Source organism: Protopterus annectens, chromosome 16.part0, assembly GCF_019279795.1.
Source record: "Protopterus annectens isolate FY-2018-M chromosome 16.part0, PAN1.0, whole genome shotgun sequence".
In the NCBI taxonomy this organism is placed as follows: domain Eukaryota; kingdom Metazoa; phylum Chordata; order Ceratodontiformes; family Protopteridae; genus Protopterus; species Protopterus annectens.
In genome coordinates, this window is record NC_056750.1 from 313,798,635 (window position 1) to 313,819,998 (window position 21,364).

The 21,364-nt window shown below is 37.4% G+C and overlaps 1 protein-coding gene across 1 annotated transcript in view; it reads left to right on the forward strand.

Moving 5' to 3' along the window:
* Positions 1-21,364, forward strand: part of LOC122790589 (potassium channel subfamily T member 1) — a 1,237,971-nt gene that overhangs the window by 484,410 nt on the left and 732,197 nt on the right. Inside the window, exon 14 of the mRNA XM_044058115.1 lies at positions 17,412-17,520. Within this exon, the coding sequence (XP_043914050.1) occupies positions 17,412-17,520 (109 nt within the window). The remainder of the gene's footprint in view (positions 1-17,411; positions 17,521-21,364) is intronic.

The window sequence follows — 21,364 nt, forward strand, 5'->3', positions numbered from 1 at the left end:
CCACAGTTTCTATGGAGTGCATAATATGTGATTCTGAAATTACTGCAGTTATGGTAATCTATTTCCCACCTTCCAAAAAAAATATATGTTCCTTCACACAGCCATGTGGTCAGATACACAACATGCAGACACTCTCTCCTACCCCAGGCAATGAAGTCCCATTTCTGTGCCCTGCCCCTAGCCCTCCTTTTGTCTCGTTTCTTTAAACTGTTGCAAACTGCTTGCCACAAATGTAGCAAGCTGTTACTACAGTATATACCCTGCATGGAGTACTACAGCTCTCAGCTTTCAGATTAAAAAAAAGTTATTTTTACTTTTAAACTGTAGCAAACTGTTTGCTACAGTTTAGATCACAGACAGAGTGCTATAGCACTTAAGTTTGACTGCAAATGCAATACCAACTTTTAAACGCTGATATGCATTAAAGATTGAAACTCCCCCTAACACTTTGCACCTGGGGCAGTTGTCCCCTTCACCCTGCTATGCTACTGCTTGCACAGCTTTCAGTATTCCAAGGGATGATTATCCTTATTGTTTACAGCTATGTTAAATCTCCCTACATTGTTGAAAACAGGCAATCCTATGCTCTGTCCCAATATCCCTGCATCGTTTGGCATAACCTATTGTGTGACTTGCTGTTCAGCACTTATTATTAAATTAATAAAGATAATTTGTGTGTATACATGGGTGTGCATGTGCCTACATACGTGTTTGTGTGGCTATACACATCTTGTCTGTGTGAGTCTGTGATTCAGTGTATGTCTCTTTGTACCACAGTTCTCCATTTGGATATGCTTTCCCTATGCTTGCTGCTTCTTTCTACTTCATCCTTTGCGGTCTCCATTGCTCATTGGCTTCCCATGGTGTAGCACCCATTCCTTGGCCACCACAAACTTGTGCCTCTGTCAGTAATTTATTGGGTGTTACATTATTCTGTTTTATCTTCGTCTGAATTCAGGCTTTTAGTGCTTCACCCTTCTCATTTCACTTGTAACATCTCACAACTGTGCATAACCAATTTGCTTTGTTCCCAACATATCATATGCAAAGCAAAATGTATTTTTCAGGGGCTATTTAATTTACTTAACACTAAAACATCTGTTTCTGCCAGAAATAAGAGCCGAAAATAATCTTCTCTTAAATGCTCCTTTAAATATCTGGTAGTTATGTTAACTTAACAGTATGCAGAAAATAGTAATATCTTCTAAAATGTATATAAAGAAGTTCATACAGTTCTGTTATTGACTTTCTGATATCCATTCTATCCATAATTGTTTAATTTAAAATGTTTTCTCATTGTGCCGGATACAATTTTGATTTGTTTGCTCATCGTGTACATTAATCATACGGGATACACTTTTGATTTAGATGGGAAATGTTAGTTGTGCATCTCATGAAATAAACTTTCTAGACATACCTCTGAGAGAATAGCCCTGGTAAAAAATCTTGTGTAAATATTACCTTCTTATTTGTCTGTTTCTTGAAATGTGTCCTTGCAGACAACAAATCATGTAACTAGATGTAAATATGATGAATGTTCGAATATCAGTTTGGTTATCATTGGTTACTTAAGAACGACAGGCATTAACTGAAGTAGAAGTGTTAATAGTTTTACTCATTTTGTGAGTTGTTCTTTTTGTTAATTCATTTAGAAGCCTTAAAATACACCAATAAAAAATATAAAGTTGAATGGCAGCTGTGGCATAAATACTTTTGTATGGATCAGAATATGACACATTTTCATAGTCAGAGACAGTTGATTATTTTGTGGAAACTGCTGCTCTCCTTTCATAGTACTAAAAATCTAATAGTTCCTTCATTGTAATAATCAAGTGTGTTGTAAAGAGCCTTGCAATTAGACATTTATGACTTGGTTCTTACTTGCTCACTTTTTAATACTCTGTGGGGCCCTTACACTTTCCTTATCATCTTCAGCACTTATTACTAAATATCACAGCTGAACCATTGCATAATATATAACAAATAATTTAATAAGCATTGGTATTGCTCTCCAGTGGAGGAAAATGTATTGTTCTTGCTTAAAATGCAAACTTATAGTTTTTACTTTCTATAAGAGATTTACCAGTCTAAAACAGTACATGAAACATTAATGGTTTAATGGTTGCATCTCATCTCTGTTATTTTGACAACAGTAAAAGAACAACAATTATTATAATCAGAAAAAATGCTTAGTTTATATTTTAAAGGATGACTGTCAGAAATCTAGTACACAGTTTGAGTGGGATTTATGAAAATGGTCTTCAACTGCACAGGGTCAGTGTGCTGGCTGAGCCACATACATACCTCTCAACCTTTAAACACAAGAAATCTGGTCAAATCCAAAATTAATGAAGGATCAAAGGTCCCAAATCATGGACAAAGTGTAAATATTGCTCTTATAAACTGGCACAGTTGTTGGACTAGTAGGCTTTGTATTATCATGCATTTTCTAATGGATATGAAGTCTGAAACTCAAATGTCTGTCAATGTTTAGTGACTTCAGTTATTAGTTATCTGCCAGAAAACCACACATTTTATGAGGGACATACCAAAAATATGAGGCAAAAATCTGGATAGTTGAGAGGTATGTCCACATATCAGATCTCACTGTAATTCACTAATGACCTGAAGTACAATGGAGGAGGGACATGCATTACTGCATAATTACTGGACAGGAGGGGCATGCATTACTGCATAATTGGCGGACTACAGGTACAAAGTAGCTATAGGGGATCCACATCATGGTTTGTGATTCAAATACTGCACCAGCGGCAACATATCAGCACCTGATGTCTAAGAAATGCTAATGTACTGCTTAGCATAACATTGATGAGACATCATCACCATTACTTGGAGTGTCACTGCATGGAACTGCTTATATACAGGGATGAAATAGGACATCTCATGGTGGTCTACACTGCACACAAACACAATGCTGTAACCACACTGGAGCTGCCCCAATGCAGTGATGTAGTTTAGCCCCTCAAAGTGAGACGTTAATCTGTACCTGATTCCTTCATTAGCATAATATGTTAATAAATGTAACTCCACAGCCATAGCAACATCTGCCATGATTGCAGAGCATCGCAAACCATAATAAGCATGCTGCCTTGCATGATAGATAATGTCTGTGGTAGTTCGTGGGAATGGGTTAGTATTCTCCCCGACAAGAGCATGAATGACCAGGTATCCTTGTGTGAAAACAAAAAGGTAAAAGACATATCAGAAGCATATGGGTGTTATGTAAAGAGCCTGAGAGGAGACCTTCACAGCAAAAGAGAGAGCATACAAATGGATAGTAATGGATCTGTTTTTGCTGCTGTGCATGCTACTAAATGTGTAACAACACTGCAGTGTTTGAGAACAGATGCTGCCTAGTCTTGTTAAGACTCATGAACATGTAATCACTTTTTGCTACACATTTAATTATGCATCCACAAGATAGGACTTTACAAGGGTGTCTGGAATTTATGCTGAGTAACAACTCTGCAGCTACCAACCTAGTTTGTTTAGTTAAACTGCTTGTAATATACAACAAGGACACAAGTAAATCTCTGTTTAGTGACATTGCTCCGTTGACATAATTAGTAGTATATTGGCTGATATGATTCTGGTAACAGCCAAGAAGATGCCCAGCTTCTTCCACAGAAGAGTTTTGGGAACGTCATGCACTTCATACGTGTCAGGAGACAAAAACGTATTACAGAGTTTCTAATAAGACATTGCCTACCAAGCTGGCGTAGCAAATTACAAGTCTTTTTAATACATATTTTTCTAACAATACGTATATACATTCTATCTGTTGTGCAATAGCAGTTGATGGAGTGTGATGTTTTGGTATAATGTAGATGTACAGAAATACATTCAAAACCTGCACTATATTATAACATAAGACACTGAGCAATTGCAGTTTATGGGTCTTGAATACTGCTACTTGTACATTGAGAGACATTAGTATATGTATCTGGAGCCATGCCATTGCTGGTAGTTTGTCAAATGTTCAGCTGTAGGAGTCTCCATGGGTGTACAAGTTATGCTCCTGAGTTCTGTGAATCATACTTCTGTCAGGCCTGAGGGGAGACCTTGTATGCCACAGAATGCAATGTTTATCAATGGATGGTCTATAACATTGATGCTCACAGGGATTTATTTTATTTTTATTTTATTTAACATTCATTGACCAAGAAAGTCTGACTGGGACAGAGCCCATTTTCAGTGGAGGCCAGGGAGAAACTCTCCAGATGCATGTCTTTGGAATGAGGTAGGATATTCATGCAATGATAAAATTAAGAACTGTCCTCTCTTTGGTAACAATGGCAGATGCAAAATCCCACATCTGTTAGTATACACTGATTTGCCATAGTACAAAAATATGTCCTGTAGTAGTTAGAAGTTCAATATGTTTTTTATTTCTGCGATACACTAATCATCCCAAGGAAATAAATAGCTTGGCATGAATATGCAGTCTACAGATTTTCAAAATTCAGGAAGTGCTAATGGAGTTGAGGTTACATTATTGTGGAGTATACAATAGTATACAATAAAAGAGGCTGTATGGATAGAGTGCAGGAGGGACTCTGGGTAATTACGTTATTTAAACAGTGATTATGTTATTTAAACAGTGTGTGACATCATGGGCTTCTTTATTACTGCAGGGAGTAGTTGGAAAGGTGGGGGCATTGCTTTTATGGTGACAGTGCATAGCAAGATGGATGGAATTTTACTCACTATTATAGACGTATCACACAAGGTGCCCTGAGGTACACTGAGGGCACAAAGGAGGCAGTGCAATGAACATTATACTACAGTAATGCCTGAAGGTACAAATAAGCATTTGAGTCTGACCTGCTGCTATGTCATGCAGGGGATGGATGTTCACTGAATGACTCTGGGATCACTGCTATTAAAACAGAAGATTGCAGTGAACATTGTAAGTCAGGAAATGAATGAAACGCATTATGATGCACTTATGTGCTCTGCTGCATTTGCATCTCATAGGCACTTCCTACAGTGACTGGTGTTGCAAAAGTATAGAATCCTGGTATAGTACAGGGCTGTATTCGCTTATACAATGCAGACACAACCTAGAGGTGTATAAAGAAGTGGTTTTGGTGCTGTTGTGCTACAATAGCAGTGGCAGCTACACATAGGGTGCATAGTATATCATTAAATGAGTGTGTGTGTGTGTGTGTGTGTGTGTGTGTGTGTGTGTGTGTGTGTGTGTGTGTGTGTGTGTGTGTGAGGGGTAATTAGAGAATGACGCTGTGCTTGCATGGCAGCGAAGTATACTCATCTCTATTCGAGCACTTTTGTAACTCAGATTTTATGTAAATCCTCAGATCCAGTTTATAGCTTTATATTATTTTATTTTTATTTATTTATTTTACATTTGTTGACCGGGCTAGTCCAACTGGATACATGTCCATTTGGAGGCCGGGAAAGAACAGGGTTACATAAACAAATACAAGGACAAAGCTGAAACAAGTAAATACACTGATGATTAAAGGCAAAATAAAGCAAGCAAGTAGTTATATATATAATTTAAAAGTGATACAGACTTGAACAGATGGACTAACAGGGCTACATTGTGGACCCGATGGAGGCTTAGAGAGGCCTAGGTGAGGCAGGGACGTTAACTATTAGTCTGGATTAGAGCAGGGGCATAGCCATTGGGACTTCAGGAGTGCTCTGAGGTGTATTTTAAATTGGTGCAGAGAGGACATAAGTCTTAGGTTGTTTGGGAGGGCATTCCAGGATTTGCCAATGGAATTGCCATATAGTGCTTCACCACCGGAGTTGTTAGATTTAATGGTCAGTACTTGTAGACTATTGGAAGACCTGATAAGTATTTTGTTCAGTGAAGGGGTTTTATCTGGATGGTTGATTATTTTAAAAGCCTCAGTGAGTTGGTTGAGTTTGAGAATGTTAGGCAGTTCCAGCCATTCCAGTGACCTTAGATTTAGGGCATTCCAGTTATGAATTTGGCTATGTGATTATAGGTAGTAAAAGTTTATTAAGCTCTCTCAATTGTTAGTTTGGTGGAAGGTCTTTATTCTATACATGGACCCAAGTTTTTGTTGACCGACTTAATGGTTAGGTTTACATGCATATCAAATTTAAGTTTGTGGTCTATGGTCACAGTGGGAGAAAGAATATTTGAAATAACCTGTTTTATATATATTAGAGCTGTCAGTAAAATGCATTAGAACACTAATTCATGTACTTTGGCTCATCTGTGCATACACTGAATGCCATCCATCTGCTTGGTGCACAGAAACGTACCATATCTGCTTTACTAATGCACCATTGCCTCAGATGTGGATACTGGCCTGGTCCTGCATTTCCCTGTGTGCTCACCCCCTGTAGTGAATACCATGTCTTTGAACCTCCCCCATAATGTTTTATCCTGTCCACTAACACAGCATTTCCTAAGCCATGCACACAGTTAAGTGCGTATGATGTGCATGGCAGGCAGACATGAGTATGCACATACAAGACTGCAGAATACAACTATACATAGCAGAATGCATTGCAGTATCATGCAATCTTGTAAGTATGTGCAGGGCACAACAGTTCATAGTAAAATGTGTTACTTAATGTTGTAAAGATAGTTTTATAGACAGTAACGACTTTAAAACAGGTGATGTTCATATTTGTCCAGATTCCTTGGGTCAGGTATAACAGAGGTATGAAAGAACAGAGCAGGTGCTAAACTGAGCAGATATGACTTTTAGTAAAGTTGTTGTTAAGGATGTCGATAGACTAAGAATATCAGACAGCAAGAGAGAGGTAGAAGGGAAGAAGCATCCAGAAGACTCGGATCTTGAATCAGCTAATAAATCCTAATAGTCCATGAAACCTTAGTCAGGTATCTATCATTCTGGTTGTTTAATACTGATGTGGCTTCCTTTTAGAACTCTGTTTATGTAAAGCCAACTATTGGGCTCTACAAGGTGATGCTTCTCTGGAACAGGAAAGCCATAATCTATCTTCAAGGAGTGATCTTTGGTCGGTTCTTTAGTACCTTGATCATATTAATGTGTAAGCTTAGAATGCTGGATGCAGATGTCAACAGAAGTTTTGTGTTTTCACTTGTAGTAAGTAGTGTCACAATGTTCCACTTTACAGAATGGAAGTTGCTGTAATCTTATGTCTTCTGCTGTGAGCCTACAATGGCATGTGTGCACTTCTGCTTACATGGCACCATTTGGAGCAGCTTGCCTATCAATACCCTTGTTAATATGTGCATGTCCAAGGTTTCCCATCAGCTTGTAGCTGATGTGCTACTAGAAAGGGCAGTTGCTAGGAAGCCTTCCTTCCTTTTACCCAGAGCTGTACCTTGGTTGAGGTGCAGGAGAGTGATTGGTAGGTGCTGATGGTGTGGGTGGGTAGTACTGGCATTGTTGTATGAGTACCCATACTGCATTGGTGGTTATGGATGAAACTTTGAAGTGCCCAGGGATTGGTGATTTCAGTTTATCTTTAGAAAGCTGATTCTTACACTTGTAATATTTGGCAGCTTATTGCTTGATGTTGATGAGTTGATGAGGGGCCAGTTTTTGGAAATGAGCAAGTCAACAGATGACCCAGCTGTGGTTCTGATTTGACCATTACCCTTCATTCTTCTTGATCTACTTATATATTCACCATTAAAAGGAACTACAAATATATGCAGCAGCACTTTTATGACTGCTGACTTCTTAAAACCTGCCATCTTTTCTTATTTCTTACCCATTCCTTTTTTCTACTCCACTATAATCAGTAACATGGGAAAGTACTTATGTGAGTTACTGTCTGCATTACTTCATTTATACAGTGTCACAGATTTTGCTTTGTATTTCATGTGCCTCTTAATCAAGTGAGTGTTTATCTAATCTGCCTTCCCAATCAAACATATATTTTGCACTTGTGTGTATTTGTGATATGTGAACAGCTGTGCTACTTTGTAAAGCAGACCACTTTTGTTTAATTACTCTTACTAATGAAGTTGTATCAAACTTACACTGAATTTCTCCTGTATATTAGCATTATCTTGACATAACTCACACAATGTGTACCAAGAGTCCTGCCTCTAAACTGCTTTTATATATCAGCATCAGTGTAGCTAAGTTACACATCAAGGTCCAAGAATCTTGTCTCTGAATCACCCTTCTAAACCAGCACTACATTGCAGTATCTCATTTATAGACTGCAAAGGAAGACCATTCTTTCTGAATTAGTCACGTGTACCAACCTGACACCGCAGTATCTCACTTACACAAAGAGTACAAGGACCCTATTTCTGAATCCCATTTTTGTACCAACATTACATAGGAGCAACTCTGTTGCACACTATGTACCCTGAACACTATGAATGAGTGTGATATATTAGCATTACAGCAGGGGAACTTACACTCTATTAACTGTAAATACTGCCTGTGAATCCTTACAATGCATCAGTCTTAGTGTAATGCACTAATACATTAAGTATTGAACATAACTTCTTTTTGAATACCATACTTAGTGAGTGGCAATTTGCTGAATCTCCTATCAAAAGGCACTATCAGCCAGTGATGTGCAACTGAAAGTAGTTACAGATTCCTCTGAGTTAAAAATAGTACCAATTAGTCTTTAATAACATCCTGATTACAATAAATAAAAGTAAAAAAAAAAGTTGATTGACTTTGCTGGCGAAAAATAATTATTGGTCGTATCTTCATCTAGACACTAGATACCTCTGACTCTTGTATAAGAGCCTAACGGCTTACCTCACTAGTGAAATATGGACCAATTGGCCACAGAGAGTAGCTGATGGTCAACAGACATTGCTGGCAAAGAGTGAAAAAAAAAACATTCTTAAGTTTATGAGTCTAAGTGTGGTATTACTAACTGATTTGTATTTTCATATTTAAAACATACTCAGTTTACAACATATATAAATGCTTGCATAGTAATGCCTGCAATTATTTGTGTGTATAGCTAAACATAAAATCTGAAAAACATCAAAACTTATTCCATCTAAATTAAACCAATGGACAGAACATTTATTGAACCCCAGCTAAAATTAAGGCCAACTCAGACTGAATAATACCATAGAAAGGCAGCGTGAAAACCTTGCTCAAACTGTAAAGACCGGTTTGCTGAACTCTCATTCCAACACATGCCATAGCCAAACTGAGGCTAAGCTCTCAACTCAGACCCAACATAACCAGTCAGGAGCAGAAGGAACCAGAAACACTCACCACCCAGTCTCACCACAAACACAACACTACAACCACCAAGGAAAACACAAACACACACACACAAATACACACACTCTAATACAAAAAAACATCAGCAGAGACAAAACAGCAACAAGCCAAAAACACAACACAAATAAAACAAAACACGCAACACATAGCCAAAAACAACAAGTGTAACACCCTAACAGTCACAAAGGCAAAACTGAAACAACACACCTAGGTTAAACCTAATAGACACACCATGATGAGCTGACCCTGAGGGTCCAGAACCCAGTGGCACTGAAGTCCACTCCCCAGGCTGGGCACTAGGATCCACTCCTGGATCCACCACATCAGATCACTCCAGAGATCACTCCATGACACACTGTCAGCTCTGAGGCCAAGCACAATAGGCTCTTCTGAGCATTGTCCAAAAGAGGTGTGATAACCCTGACTGGTGATCTCTCATGAGAGCATGAATAGCCAAAGTGAATGCTTCTCATGTGGCCAGCCAGTATGACTCTGACACGATAGATGTCAGCCAAAGGGGAATGAATCAACAATTATGATGGAAGAAAGATATGGACACAGGGATCTGATGTATAATGCCTGGGGATCCCTGATGGCAAAGGCGAGCAGTATTGGTGCTAACAATGGCTTGCACCTTAGCTAGCTGGGCTTGGCATCCCTGCCCTGGGGGAGCCTGAGATTCTTAAGCAGTGCCAACTTCCCCAAGGCTAAGACCAGCAAAGCTCACAAGACAAACCCACACAAGGGATAAGAAACCCAGAGTAAGAAACTATACTAATGCTACATAACAACAGAAACTCTAAACCTCAAGATGCCTTGGATCGACTTGCAGTAACAGACATCGAGTTCAAGCTCAGAAAGGCACCCCAGCAAACCCACACTGTAGGATATACAGCAGCAGCTCAAACCAAATACTACCTACAACCAAAGGATGGGGAGTATCATTATTCAAAACCTTCCCACCCCTCCATTGGGTAACAATGCACATCAAGATACATCAGTGGCTGTGCATGTGCACACCAGGTAAAATCCAAAAACCACTCAGTGACTCAGCCAGTCCTCCTGCCCAAACTCAGGAACCCCAACACCCCTTCCTAAGAACACTGGAAAAGAACCCCCACTCTTCAAAACCATTATGGAAACACCATTATATAGGGCAAACACCATTATATAGAGGCTACTCAACCAAATACTAACTGACAAACACTACCTAGCCTAAAGGTTCCTAGAACAAAGGTTCAATGGATTACAAAAGGACAAAAATGGAGGAACAACTGGTACTACAGACATTGATACCACACATCCAACATCTGATCTAAATGGATCTAGACCATCCAGACCATCCTAGTGAGAAAGATCAGACCATAAACCCTCCATGAAATATTCTAAAGCAACCAGATCCCACCCCCAAAAAGTGAAAACAAAAAAAGCAAGAAAAAAACTCCTCACACCCCTCAAACCATGTAAAAAGAGTGGAAATAACCTTGAGCCCCGGAAAAATTCAGGAATCCTAAAATGTGCATATCAGAAACACCTATCATTTTACCCAATCATGCACAATCATGCATCCCAATCTCAATCCCAACCAGCCACAAACAAAGTGAGACAATAGAAGGAGGATAAACACCCCAAACAAACTATCCAATAGAAGGAACAATAGAAGGAGGAAAAAGCTAAAATCCCAAAAAGGCGCATCCAAAAAGATATAGCATCAGCTGTAAAGCACTAAACTAACTATGGGCAGCCAATCACAAGAAAAAAGGCCACAGACGATAAGGGAAATTCAGGACAACTAAGATATATGTTAGGTTAATATTGGTATCCCAAAAACCTGGGTGGAAGAACTCACAGGCAACCTCACAATGACAACACATACACAGAAATTGCCAACAACCCACAGACATTGCCAACATCAGCCCCCCCTCCCCCCTGAAAGGGAAAATATAATATCCATGCTCAAGATCAAGCCCCCTGACAGAGTGTAAAGCTCAGAAGCTCCCCAAACAGAGCAAAAAACACAGCATCAATGGGACTACCAGCTAAAACCAAGGCCGCCGTCCTATGAACCTAAAGAGAAATTACCAAAGCTAAGCCACTAACCAATCTCAGCCTTACTACAGGATATGTCCCTCCACAGTGTCAGTGACAGCAACAGTGGTCCATCTCTCCCACAAAGTGGTGCCTCGAACCTGGAAACTATTGCTATGCCTATAACACCTATGGAACTTGGTCTGCAAAAGAAAGGATCATCATATCATGGAAAATATAAATAAAGGGTTTGGGGACCAACAGACACTGGATCCTTGGTTTTTGGCTGATTGTGAGCTGCAGATCCTGCCTCCACAACCAAAAAACAGTCCTGGAAACAGTCACCCAGAACAAGGTGGTCCACACACAGAGCCTACACCCACCAAAGCCCCCACACAAAGCCACCCCAATACCTATTATAGATAAGTCACCAGCTTAAAGCTTAAATAACTGGCTCAAGGAAGATGGATGGGTTGCAAGATGCTCCAACCCCCACAACCCACATTAAATTGGAGCCATGTCAGACTCCAAACCAGTTACAGAGTGGCCCCCAAGAGGAGGCTCAGTCCTGGGACCTCTCTCTTATATTTCTATAGGAGGTACAGGCCAACACAGAAGGACTGTGGCTGACCAAGTGACGCAGATGACTGCAACTGGGTGCACTGGGTGACTTAATCCAGCAAACAAAAGCTCCTCCAAGGGCAGCACAAGCCAAGACAGCTGGTAGAACAGAGCCATGGCCAAGCTAAACACCAAAAAAAAATAACAAAAAGTGTATGCCTTTGGCAAAAAAACAAAATTACCACATACCATAGGTAATCCATTAAACCATTAAAAAAAAGAGTAGTGGGGGAGGACTCAGGGCCAATCTAGCAATCTCTCTCATTTGACAACCATGTGGCCAAAGTAAAAATAATTTATATAGCCCACCCTAATCATGAAGGTTCAAGGATAGAGGGGGAGGAGGTTGTGCCTCTTTACTCTTTACATCCTCATCATAGTAACAAGTATTAATGCCCTTTGGGGACCTACTTACCAGACACCAGCAAATGGAAAAACCCAAAAACCCTCCTCACCAAGCACCAAGGAGCACAAACACAGATGCCATATAAAAATGTCATGTCAACCCATATACCACCGAAGAAACTCAAAAGAAATCGAAGATTGAATCGAGCCTCGAGAGAGACTTGACTCAGCACTGAAATAAAAATAACATGCTGGAGGGGGAGATTCAGAACCAGAACCTCCCTTCTCTCTCTTATGGAATAATCCCATCCCAGTTTAGGCAGAGTCCCTCCTCTCTCTCTGAGGAATCTTGATGAGTGGATGGGAGAGAGGAGATCAGAGGGTTTCACTTCTGTGTCACTTGTGTCTGTTAGAGAGAGGCACAGTATATACTAACGAAAAAAAAGGGCAAAAAAAAACAAAAAATGGGTGTGTGCTAAAAAAACACATTCTGGCTAGGCTTACAAATGCCCTAGGGCAGATAGCCTAGTATGAACCTATGAACCTATTAGTCTCTGCTATTTAACAGTTCTACTAAAATAATATCTCAAATAATCAGCAGTCAGCATCCAGCCAATAATCTATGTGCTACACAGAAAAGAATCCATAAAAAAAGTAAATGAATCCATGACAACTAACCATATTTCCCATAACTCCCTGTTACTGATGCAAAATTCCTCTCACACTCGGAACATAAACTTATTTTAACTACAAAATAATATTGAATGCAAAAAAACTAACAGTAACACAGAATGCTTCTTCGTGAAATAAAAAGGGAAAGAGGAGCATTTGAATTAAAGCGTAAATACATTGTACCTAATTTTACATTTACCTTTTGCACTACAGAGAGGATAAATCACTAATGTCATCTGAATTCTGAGATGTAATTGCATTTGCACAAGTCATTTTACTATAGCTACAGAACAATTCAGAATACTTAAACTCTAAATACAAATCATTACCTGGGTGGGCTGTGCCCTTCACCTTTACTTAAATATATGCTAATTCTGCAGTCACACAATACTGACCAAAGTATAAAGACCCAGAATTAAAACAAATGTCAGCAGAATACAGCTCTAATAAACCACAAATCCACCAATTAAACAAGTCAGAGATTCTCAAATAACCAAAATGAGCTTCACAAAACTAAATACTATTTATAGCATCATGATTCACATTTAATTGTTCAGAAGTCTGCTAAGTAGTGTAAGATGGAATTAATGGCTATGTTATTTTGCCTAATCACACTTTTACTAAAGTAATTAACTTCAGATCACACAGTCTACTGAGGTTGTTGAGGCTTAACCCTTTCATAATGCAATCAAATGATTTTGTCATTCATGTAAAGATAACATTTTGTTAGAAATAAAACTCGAAATATAGTCACTGTACTGTGATAGTCTCTTAAGAAGTCTTTGTAGTACTTTTAAACAAAAGCTAATATACATCTGGAAATCTTAGAAATATCTTCAGCATATACATGATTGACTACTTTCTTGCAGAAATTAAAATACTCATAAAAATAAATCCAATATTGGGTCTACTCAGCTTTTCGATTTTCAAGAATACCATTGGTAAGTCAAATTAAAGGTTTGCATGTAGATATTAATCAATGATATTTTAATTTTAAAACTTGTTTTAGTGAATAGAAAGCCTAAACAATTGTAAACATTCATTATATTGTAGACAAAGGTGCAAGATCACCTTTTATATTGTAGACAAAGGTACATAGGTTCATAGGTTCATACCTTTTAACTTCCATTTACTTTTCACAAAGACTTTTTCTTATTGTATTTCTTTGAAAATGTGTTTAAGCTGAGACATTTTCAGTTAAGTGTGTGTTATCTAATGTGACACTGGTTGTGTACCTGAGTTGTTTTACAGTTTGCACAGTCTGAAGAAGTCCTCTGTTTGCAAATGTGCTTACTGTGAGTTAATACAGGCACTGAATGGATGTGTTCCCATACCAGCTTTTTGACCTTTTATCACTGGGAAGAAATGAAAAAGTAAAATGTTTCTGATTCAGAGTAATTCAGAAAACTCAAAATCAAATGCAAAATATCACTAGCAGGAAGAAAATAATTGTTTATGATGTTTCAAACAAATATCCTTAGTATCTGTAATTAAACAGGCAAAACATTCAGGAGATGTTTAAAGAAAGTAAAACCAAATATGGCATTCAGGAAATAATTTAACATTCAAGCAAAATAGCAGAACTACATAGAATTTTACAGCTTGTTAAACAGTAGTATGCAAAAACTGAAAACTATGAGATAGCTAAAATAGCATCCATAAAGGCTATCGATCTAGCAATACTTTCTGCAGGGAAAATAAAGATTCTTTCTGCACTTTCAACCATATTGAAGCTAAAATAAGTATTAAACACTCTGAAAGCTTTCTAAAGAATATTTGTAATAACTTCTGAGATTTGTGAAAATAATTGATCAGATTTTTTCCCTCTTGTTAGATACTTTCATAGATTACAAAACCTGGTTTGACTCGTGTGCCTGTTATATGCATGTATGACATTATTACTAAAAATAATTCACTTTACCATCTAAGTCATACAGACCCATATCTGATAATACTTCTATAATCATTTTTATTGGCAGGCTTAATGTGGGCTGGGGTATTCTTACCCACATTGCTCAATCTCTTAAGGGGTCTGAGATATTTATAGCCTATCTCTCCTAATATTGACCGGCATGCATGAGGCACATATGTGGCAGACAGATATCTCATACATAGTATACAGAGTGCAGTGTTCCTCAGGCAGTCATTACAGAAGCAGCCTTGTCCTATTTGTGACAGTACCAAATGAAGAGCTCTGACATCATTTGTGGTGAACGGTATGATTGTAAGGTCGGGGTCATTAGTCATGCTATTTTATACTGCTGATTATTTCTGCAACATCCATGTAACTTGCTTATGCTCATACCTGATTTGGGCATTTGCATCATAAAAGTCCATTGCATGCACTGCAGCCTGTTTTGTGCAACAGAATGTATTATCTAGAATGTATTTTTTTCTTGTCTGATGACTGCTACAGTGTTCATATTGCTGTTTGTTGTAGAGTTATTTACTACGCAATGCAATAATGATCCATTAAGTTTAGAGATATTTCCATGGTAAAGCAAAGCAAGTGCTGATTTTGGTTCATAACAGAGCTGTTAAATCTGCTTACGTACCTTAAAAATAAATGAAATGTAGTTAATCAGATTCAGCACAACAAATAGCAAGTCAAGAAATTCAACAGAAATGACTTAGCTCTCATAATTTGTCTAGTGCAAAACATTCTGTTCCACAGTCATGGACAAGATTTATTAATTTAACTCTTGAGATCATTATCATTTGAGAATGCCAAATTACATATCAGAAAAAAAAATCAGTTCTGTTTATAGAATCTTTGGGATTAAGGCCAATGATTCTTTGGAAATTATAATTTTCTTAAGTCCAGCATTGATAAAAGAACTGCTTTACTAGATGACAAATATATAGATTTTTTCCACTTCATACCCAAGTTTTAACAATGGCTGTGTCAGATAACAGACAGGAGCTTACATGAATGACTTTACTGCTCAGATACAATGGTCTCCTGGCTCAACTAATTCTGCCCATCAGTGTGAAAAGAGTTGAGGACAGTGGTTTGTTAAAGCATTTAAGCTTGCTTGTGTTAAGAGTTCTCAATAGGAAGAGAAAGTATGTTTGAAGTGTGATGTATTAAAAATATGGAAACAAATTCTTACCACTTGTTGACGTAAACCCTGAGATTATGGAATCTAGCATAGTGATTGGTCATTTATTTGAATCTCCACCTGCATTAGCAGAGACTAAAAGTAGATCAGTGTGATACAGTGTGCTTAGCTCTGTAAACACAAAAGCAAGCAGAAAAATGAACATAATTTAAACTGTTACTGTTGCAAAATAAAAATGATGGAATCTTTTATTTACATACCAAAACTGGATGGTGATTTGCAATTCTAGAATGACTTTGGATAGGAACGCAATTTAAGTTGTATAAATAATACACTATTGCTTAAGTTACTTTAATGTGCAAATTACAATACTCTGAGTGGCTAAGAAACAGTTTTATTTACAAACAAGCTGTATATTTGGACTACATGTGTAACAGAAGATTTATTAGCATTGCATTTAAAGATTAAAAAAATAATACTGATAAATATAGAAAGTTGAATATTTAGTACAACTTTATTTTAATTGCAATGCCTTTGTTTTTGTCTTATTTGGAATAATTCATTGCATTGCCATCTCAGGCATTAGTTTGACACTTTTGTGAATCCTTCAAGTAGAGAGGCTTTACATCACTGATTATGTATGTATATGGTAACGTACCTGCATATACTTAGGTGGTCAGCAGTAAGGCTGCAGTTTGCTTGTCTCTGACTTTTTTAATTCTAAATTTATTTTGATTTGTACTGTCATGAGTGAAGTTATATAGGAGGTCTCACTGGATAGCCCCATTTTGATCATGGAGATATATAATTTTAGGAATTATTTTTGAATGATGTCAGTGGGCTGGTAATGGTTGTTTCATAATCTGAATCTTTTGCAGTGATAACTGTAGTTTGCTACCAATAAAAACACTAATTTAATAAAATTTCTGGTTTAAATGGATGATTTAAGAAGGGGTATTTAATATGCAACAATGTATAGTAGATTGACCCCCCCCCATTGGTCTTTCTGGGAAAAATCTACTTTCTCTGAGGTGCATGGACATCAGAGTTGATTAGGGCATGATGTGCTTCAGACAGAGAATGGGGTGATACCCCCCCCAAAAAAACTCAAATTGTGCACCAAAATGGAATTCATTGAAATGATCTCCAGATACATGCCCATTAACAACCATGGGTAATCTTTTTAGTGACACATAAATTTAGCCTCTCATTTGGCTTGTATAAGTAAAATTAAAAAATGTATTTGATGTAGTGATAGCAAAAGAATATGGCACAATTGTGTCAAAAGTACATGATAAAGTAATAGATGCATTTAGTGCCACATTTAAAAAATATCTTATTTTCATAAATTGATGTATTTAGTGAGTGTTACTTTTATAACAAACAGCTTGAAGTTAAATTTGATAACGATTGTCTGGCAAGTGTCATTGTAGATGTATTTCTTTCATCATAGGATCATCAGACAATTCTGAGAGCGTGGGCAGTAAAGGATTTTGCCCCAAACTGCCCACTTTACGTCCAAATCCTGAAACCTGAAAACAAATTCCATGTCAAATTTGCAGGTAGGTTTGACACATTATATGTTTTACTTGTATTTACACTGCATTTTCCTAACTGCAGAGTTTTAATAGGATAGTAAAGAGCTGAACGTCTGTATTAAAAATCTGAAACAGTATGTCATTTGCTCACGTATTGAAACAGTTTTCAGTGGCCATTTAAAGCAGGAAATTAGTTCTGTCACTATATGTTCTTAATGGAGAACTCACCATAAAACCCCTCAAAATCCAACATGACAAATTTACAGGCAAAATTAGAAAACCTTTTTTTTTTTGCAGGTGCATGCCCCCCCCCACTGATCAACTTATGGGTGACTTCACACCCTCCACCCATTACTTATGCATATCAGCTGCATGATCACAAAATATTACAGAAAGGGAAAATTACCAAATAAGTCTAAAATACATTTTTAATCTCCATAAGTGCATCAATCATTCTAAGATCTGTTCTTTGGGGATTCAGCTTTATGCAGTATTCCACACCAATTAGATTTCAAGGGACTGTAGACTTCCCTTTTATATATATATATATATATATATATATATATATATATATATATATACATTGTGTGTGTGTGTGTGTGTGTGTATATATATATATATATATATATATATATATATGTGTGTGTGTGTGTGTGTGTGTGTATATATATATATATATATATATATATATATATATATATATGGTTCCCTTTCACAAAGTCAAACGTTCAGAAACTTGAAATGCATATGGCCGAAGCCATATGCTCGAATTTCTGAAGCTCGACTTTGTGAAAGGGAGCAAAAAAAAAAACGTAACAAAACAAGGTGTTTCTGCAGGGGGGCAAGCCCCCTGCACCCCCCATGTGGAGGATGCACCCCCCCAACCCCCCGCTACTTATTTATCCCAACTCCGAGATTGCACTACAGCGCAGAAAGGGAAATCTCCCGTTCTGCCCTGTATGCCTTCCCCATTCACAGAGTCAAGCTTCCACAGTTTTGAGCATATTATCTCGACCATATGAATTTCAAGATTGTAGCCGTTCGACTTTGTGAAGGGGAACCATATATATATATATATATATATATATATATATATATATATATATATATATATATATATATATATATATATATATACACACACACACACATAAATATATATATATATATATATATATACATATATATATATATATATATATATATATATATATATATATATATATATATATATATGGGTTCACTTTATAATCCCGAATCTGAAAATATCGAATGTCAGATTTTCAAAATCATAAAGCTGAACCATTACAATCTCTAAACCCCAGAAGCGCAAATTTTAAAATCGCGAACACTACACTAACCACACATCACACACATACACATACCTTCCCCCAACACACAAACACTCAAACCTACGCTTCATGCAAGCAGGGGGGGGGGCAAGCTGCCTTGCACCCCCCCCATTTGGGGGGCTGCACCCCCACGCCCCCTACTTAAATATACTAACTCCAAGGTTGCACTACACAGACATACACAAAAACACCACAACATACCTACATTCCCCTCACACACACATCACCGTCACAACACACACTGACACACACTAAAGCCCCTAACCAACACACTTACTCATAGATACTTACCTGAACTTCCACCTATCCATTCACAAACTGCAACACCAGAAGCACTACTTCAACATCGGGATTTTGAAATTCGCGCTTCTGGTGTTCCAGTGTTTAGAGCTTTCGGCTATATAATCTCAGGATTTTGAAATTCAATATTTCAGAATTTCGGGATTATATAATGGTCCCATATATATATATATATATATATATATATATATACATATAATACACACACGCACACACACACACAATGGATATAAAATGTTTACACACCCCTGTTAAAATGCCAGGTTTTTGTGATATAAAAAATGAGACCACAATAAATCATTTAAAACCTTTTCCCACCTTTAATGTGACCTATAACCTGTACAATTCAATTGAAAAACAAGTAAATATGTTAGGGGAAAAATATAAAAAATAAAAAAATGTACAATAAGCTGGTTGCATAAGTCAAGTCAAAGAAAATGTTATTATCATTCAGAACTACACAGCAGTGTAATGAACAAAATTACAATGCTTCGTTCTCAATGCAGAAAACAGTTGCACATATAGACAGAGAAAAATGAATAAAATATCACAGTAGAAATTTAATAAGTAGAAATTAGTAAGTAAAGTAAGACAGCAATGACCCACACCCATCCCAGAACAGGATACAAGGTAGACAAGGAACAATATGAAGGTAATATTGTCAAAGTAAAATTTAAACCATAGCAGGATATCTATGAATAGACTGAATTATTGCACAGTTTGTATATTGCACTTTACAGTCCTTCAGTGTTTAGGTGGGATACCTTAGTATTGCACTTAGTTATTCCACATCCATAAAATAAGCCCCTTGATAGAGCATTCAGTCTTCTTGGGTACACACCCGCCATCAATTAAAGAGATTCTTGATTAATCCCAAATAAAGTTCAGCTGTCCTAGTAGGATTTTCCTGACATTTACTCAGTTGTCTGCTACAGCAAAAGCCATGGTTCACAGAGAGTATACAAAGCATCAAAGGGATCTCCTTGTTGAAAGGTATCAGTCAGGAGAAGGGTACAAAAAATTTCCACAGCATTGGATATACCATGGAACACAGTGAAGACAGTCATCAAAAAGTGGAGAAAATATGGGACAACAGTGACTTTGCAAAGAACTGGATGTCCCTCCAAAACTGATGAAAAGACAAGACGAAAACTGGTCAGAGAGGCTGCCAAGAGATCTACAGCAACAATGAAGGAGCTGCAGGAATTTCTGGCAAGTACTGTGTACTACATTTGACAACAATTTCCCTACTCTCCATATGTCTGGGCTGTGGGGTAGGGTTGCAAGACAGAAGACTTTTCTTACACAGGAAAACATCCAGGCCCAGCTAAAAATTGCAAACAAGTACATCAAGTCTCCCAAAAGCATGTGGGAAAATGTGTTATGGTCTGATGAGACAAAGGCTGAACTTTTTGGTTATAATTCCAAAAGGTACGTTTGGCGCAAAAACAACACTTTGGATCACCAAAAGAACACCATCCCCACGGTGAAGCATGGTGGTGGCAGTATCATGTTTTGGAGGTTGCTTTTCTTCACCTGGAATTGTGGCTTTAGTCAAGGTGGAGGGAATTATGAACAGTTCCAAATACCATTCGCTTTTGGCCCAAAACCTTCAGGCGTCTGCTAGAAAGCTGAAGAAGAATTTCACCTTTCAACACGACAGTGACCCCAAGCATACATCCAAATCAACAAAGAATGGCTTCACCAGAAGAAAATTAAAGTTTTGGAATGGCCCAGCCAGATCCCAGACCTAAATCCAATAGAAAATCTGTGGGGGTGACCTGAAGAGGGCTGTGCACAAGAGATGCCCTCGCAGTCTGACAGATTTGGAGCACTTTTGCAAGGAAGAGTGGGCAAATATTGCCAAGTCAAGATGTGCCATGCTGATAGACTCCTACCCAAGAAGACTGAATGCTGTAATTAAATCAAAAGGTGCTTCAATAAAGTATTAGTTTAAGGGTGTGCACACTTATGCAACCAGCTTATTATATGTTTTTTATTTTTTATATTTTTTCAGTTGAATTGTATAAGGTTATAGGTCACATTAAAGGTGGAAAAAGTTTTGAAATGATTGTGGTCTCATTTTTTTATATCACAATAACCTGGCATTTTAACAGTGGTGTGTAAACTTTTTATATCCACTGTATATATATATATATATATATATATATATATATATATATATATATATATATATATATATATATAAACATTTT